The following is a 4,753-nucleotide window of genomic DNA, read 5'->3' as shown; positions in this document are numbered from 1 at the left end:
AAAGGCCCAGTAATTTTCTAACACATCTTTGTACCAGAGCCTTCTCCTAATTTGACCTTTTTTATCTGATGGCTGTTTGGTTTTGTTTCAACCTCCTGTTTTAATTCAGTTTTCTTTATTTAATAAACTACTTTTTATTATAATCCGCGATCATTTTCTACTTTTTTCTTATTTTTTTTAATGTTTAGATCAAATTACTTGAATGTAATTTTTTTCCTAGACTCTACTGAGTTAAATACTTTTATAATCAAACATTCAACGTCTCATCTTCAGTTGTGTTTAGTGAGAAAGGAAGTGAGGAAAGTTTCAAAGATGGATTCCCTCAGGCTGGAGTCCAATTGAGTCATTAGCTGTGGGCGGGGCCTCAGCCAGGTGCCAGTTCACTCCTTCAGTCAAAAGACAGAAGCAGCACTTCTCCCACTTCTCCCGAGTTGTGATGGGGCCCGGAGAAGCTGTGTTGCTGGGGTTTGTGCTTCTCTTCTCATGTGGAAACCTCGGCGTGGCCTCGTGCAGTCGGCTCAGCGTCAGCACCAACAAGACGCACTCCATGAGCCAAATCCCACAAGTGGCAGCGAGTTCCCTGCAGACGATGGATCACCGGCCCAACCGGACGGGGAGCGAGCCCCTCACGTACCGGCTCAGGAGCTACCAGCTCAGGAAGCAGAAACCTGCTGGGCCTCTCATGGCGCAGACGCAGGCCCCAGAGCAGCAAAAGGCCCCAGAGTTGTTCAAACTGCCTTTTAAAGGCCCAGATCTGAACCCACGTCCCAAGCAGGAATCAAAAGTACACATTTCTACACATTTACTTTACTCCACGCCGAAAAATGGGCTCAGTGTAAACGAGTGAACGGTTTCGTAGGTGCCGAAGAAGGCGGAGCAGCGGGTGCCCGTGGCTGCTGAGAGCGTGGCGGTGCGCTGCGGGGAAAGAGAGGTCAGCGTGGAGGTCAAGAAGAACTTCCTGGGTGGGTAATGGCGGACAGTTTGAATTGATCACATGTTTTTTTATTCTCTGCCTCCTGCTCTGATGTTTGAAAAAAAGGGGAGGGCCAGGTCAGAGGCCTGGGTTGGAAAATGGTGAAGATGGGACACTGTGCTTATTACTGCAAATGGCACAGACTATTGACTGGAGCGGTCGATACTGTGTTTCCTCTTATTCCTCCAATCCGAGAATTCTTGGTACTCGAACGCTGACTTCACGGCGATACATTAAGCAACCTTTTTTTATTTGTCCTGTAGCTGAACCCCCACTTGCTGAGTGTTATTGACTGGGGCCTCAGGTAATGGTCTCGATTTAAGCCATGCTTTTTCCCCCCCTCTTTGTTCTCATAGGAAACGGTCAGGTGATCCGAGCGAGTGATCTGACATTAGGAGGCTGCGCCGGAGTCGACACTGACGACCACGTCCTGTGGTTCCACGCGGAATTGCAGGGCTGCGGCAGCACGTTGAAGGTGTACGGCTCTCTACCCCCCCCCCCCCCCCCCCCCCCGTTCCCCTCCTGTGTGTACGATGTGGCTGTAACTGTTCTCTGCTCTCTCTCAGATGACTGAAGGAGCCCTCGTCTACTCCTTCTCCCTCATCTACTCTCCAACACCCATAGGCGACACCTTCACCCTGAAGACCAGCCCTGCTGAGGTGGGAATTGACTGCCACTATCTAAGGTAAAGCCTCATTCTTTACCTCCCTCCTCTTCCTCCTCCTGCCTTTGCTTTTGTGAGTGAGATGCATCTTCTTCCTCACAGGAGACATTACGTGAGCAGCAATGCCATGAGGCCCGCCTGGACGCAGTTCGCCTCCGACGTGCTCGCCGAGCAGCGGCACCACTTCTCCCTGCGTCTCATGACAGGTGGGGACAGGAGGGAGGAAACCAACTCCGACACACTGACTTTAATTTGCGGCAGGCGGTTTGACTAATTTCTCCAGCGAAGGGTGTTAATTGCAATCACTCGGGGTCTTTGGAGACGTCGGCGTGACGCTGAGCAGTGACTTGATAAACAGGAGTGAAACTTTAGCGTGCAGTGTTTTCAAACTGAAACAATCTCTGTCCACACGCCTGAGTAAGAGTTCGAATAACAGCTCCTGCCAGTTGTTTTCTCCCGGAAGGGGGGGGGCGGGGTGAAAACAGAGCCCTAGACTTTTCAAACTCAAACGAGACCAGTTTCAGCGTCTGTGAAACTCCTGTGTGGATGTAGTATTACATTTCGTGCCTTGTAGGCTCCAGGGATGACAATGCAATCGAAAAAAGAGCTGATTACGTTTCCTAATATGAAGATGTCGGTCTAACAGAACCCTTTAGACTTTACTTATGGTGATATTTACATGGCCTGTATGAAGTTATGAAGGGAATTATGGAAGTTTTAAATGAGGTTTTGCAGGCGCAGAGCCTCATCTGTGTTTCTTATCGAGGTTAATCATCATGTTATCAAAGTACTTTCCTTTTATTGTTCCAGTACCTGTCCTCCTGCTGCTGCTCTGACCCTCTCTCCCCCACGGGCATCATTTGAGTTTCATCTAATCCGATTGAAGGACCCAGCATTACTTTTCCACTTATATTTCCCCCCCTCTTCTGTATTCGATTAGCGGACTGGCAGTCGCAGAGGCCGTCCAGCGGTTTCTTCCTGAGCGACGTCATGCACATCGAGGCGGCCGTCCTGCAGGGTCACCACGCTCCCCTGAGGGTCTTCGTGGACAGCTGCGTGGCCACGGCGGAGCCCGATCCCTCCTCCAAACCCAGTTACCCCTTCATCAGCAACCACGGGTGAGACGCCGGCCAGAAACGAGTTTACAGTTTCCTAAAATAGCCGGCTTGTCGTGATAATTGAGATTTATGTTTGGAAAAACAGTCGCATATCTTTCTGTACCTGTAAGAGTGTTTGGGAATGAGTGGCTGGTGTTTGTGAATATTTTTGCCTTATAAGGTGTCTGACTGATGCTAAGCTGACAGGAGCCAAGTCTTACTTCATGCAAAGAAGCCGGGAGGATAAGCTTCACTTTCTGCTCAAAGCCTTCAGGTTCAAGCAAAATCACAACGGCTCGGTGAGTGCAGCTCGTCCGAGGAGTGTTTTTATACGACCGACCGTGGATCATGTTGTCAGACGTTTGACTCTTCAGGCAGATTTTCTTTTACATCTGGTAACTGAGGAAATGTGTGTTTTACAGCAGTCGATGTGTTTCTTCAACCTTTTTCGTTCTGTTACGTGTAGATATTTCAGGAAGGAAATAGATTTTCAAATATTTTTAGGTAAAATATGCAGCCTGTGCAGGGTTTTCAATTGTTGCAATCCGTGTGTATTTAGTGTGTATCTTCCCAGCTCTACATCACATGTCATCTGAAAGCGACGACGGTCTCTGTTCCCGTCGACTCGCAGCACAAAGCGTGTTCATTCCTCACTGAGGCCAACAGGTTAGTGCCCACAAATGGATCTGGGATCATTTGGTTAAAGGATAACTCCTATATAAATAACACGACATAAACAACATTAAAATAGGTGGGGTTTTAATTTCAGCTCCCCTCAGATTGTCTTTTGGTCATCCAGTTAGTTATCCTTTAATTTCTTCTCATTTAGATTATTCAGATTTGTCTAAATGCTCTCGTCCCTAATTCTACCACAAACTAAAGATCTTTGTGTTTGTCTCCCGACAGATGGGTGGCATCCGGTGGAGACAACAAGGTGTGTGGCTGCTGTGAAAGCAGCTGCGGCGAGGAGAGACGGAGAAGAGGCCTGGTTGCAGACGCTGGTATGGTTTTACAGAAGCAACACAACATTACACTCGGCTGAATCCTGAAGAGTTGAGACAAACCCAGAGGTTGATGCCAAAGCTTTTACGTATCTGAATGGTCCCAACCTCGCCAATTAGAAAAGAACCCAAGTGGTTTCTTGCAAGTAAAATATAATCACCCGCAGACAAATAGAGGAGCAGAGGTTCCGCCCATGTTTAGACAAGCTTCCCTGCTTTCATTTGGCACGCATGCCGTTTACGCGTCTTTGGAGGATTTGATTTTTGCGCTAATCCCTTTTAATTGTCCGCCCAATCAGTCGTGTCGTGAATGGTTGACTCAGCTGGCTTAATGCACACACTGGATTTTTCTGTCTCTCCTCCTCTTCTTCTGAAGGTCTTCCTCCAGAGCTGCAGTGGGAGGCGGTGGTCGCTCTGGGCCCCATCCTGCTGGAGGAGACCGTCCTGGAGGAGGAGCTGACGGAGGTGTCCGAGCTTCCTCCAGAGATGCTCCACACGCAGGAAGTTACTCCGGCAGGTACGGAAATATGCAAAGTCTCCGGCTTTTGTCATTTTTAATAAGCGCTGGAACCAATAACGTCCGTCTCCTCGCTCAGCCTCCTCCCCGTCGATAGCCCTGCTGTGCGGACTGGGTGCGGCGCTGGCCGTGGTGCTGATATTTTTCATGGGTGCCGTCACTGTGAGCAAACTACACAAGCTCAATGGATACGATGTCAGTACCTGATTCAACAGAATAAAACCTTGCTACCAGCACGAGTTTGTCTTTTATTTGTGTTTCTTGCAGAGCTTTATTTAATCTGTATTGTTGATTTGAAGCGTGATACATTAGGAGTTGGACGTCTCCATTACCTCTTTTGAAAAATGCCTCCTCACTGACGCGCAATGAATCCTGGGAAAGGTTGTGCCGGGGAAGGATCCACCTGTAGACTGCAGCCCCTGAACAGCTTATCTCTTGGGTGTCGTTCCCCTTCAGGGCCTATTTCTTCTTTAATGATTGTTATGCTCTTTGGTTTCACTG

At 48.5% G+C, this 4,753-nt stretch overlaps 1 protein-coding gene across 1 annotated transcript; it reads left to right on the top strand.

Moving 5' to 3' along the window:
* Positions 1 to 380: 380 nt before the first annotated feature.
* LOC117777983 (zona pellucida sperm-binding protein 3-like) lies at positions 381 to 4,486 on the top strand. Its single transcript, XM_034613122.1, has 11 exons — positions 381 to 784; positions 860 to 962; positions 1,330 to 1,448; positions 1,540 to 1,658; positions 1,740 to 1,843; positions 2,578 to 2,755; positions 2,916 to 3,033; positions 3,309 to 3,400; positions 3,641 to 3,735; positions 4,112 to 4,252; positions 4,332 to 4,486. The coding sequence occupies exons 1-11, from the start codon at positions 437 to 439 to the stop codon at positions 4,457 to 4,459; spliced, it is 1,545 nt and encodes a 514-aa protein (XP_034469013.1). The 5' UTR covers positions 381 to 436; the 3' UTR covers positions 4,460 to 4,486.
* Positions 4,487 to 4,753: the final 267 nt, after the last annotated feature.

This window comes from Hippoglossus hippoglossus, chromosome 2 (assembly GCF_009819705.1).
Source record: "Hippoglossus hippoglossus isolate fHipHip1 chromosome 2, fHipHip1.pri, whole genome shotgun sequence".
Taxonomy (NCBI): domain Eukaryota; kingdom Metazoa; phylum Chordata; class Actinopteri; order Pleuronectiformes; family Pleuronectidae; genus Hippoglossus; species Hippoglossus hippoglossus.
This window is presented reverse-complemented; position numbering and strand designations above follow the sequence as displayed.

Coding starts and splice junctions, on each gene's coding strand:
- LOC117777983 (XM_034613122.1), top strand. CDS start 437: ATGGGGCCCGGAGAAGCTGTGTTGCTGGGGTTTGTGCTTCTCTTCTCA. Junction 2,756..2,915: donor CCCTTCATCAGCAACCACGG/GTGAGACGCCGG, acceptor TTGCCTTATAAG/GTGTCTGACTGATGCTAAGC. Junction 3,401..3,640: donor TTCCTCACTGAGGCCAACAG/GTTAGTGCCCAC, acceptor GTCTCCCGACAG/ATGGGTGGCATCCGGTGGAG.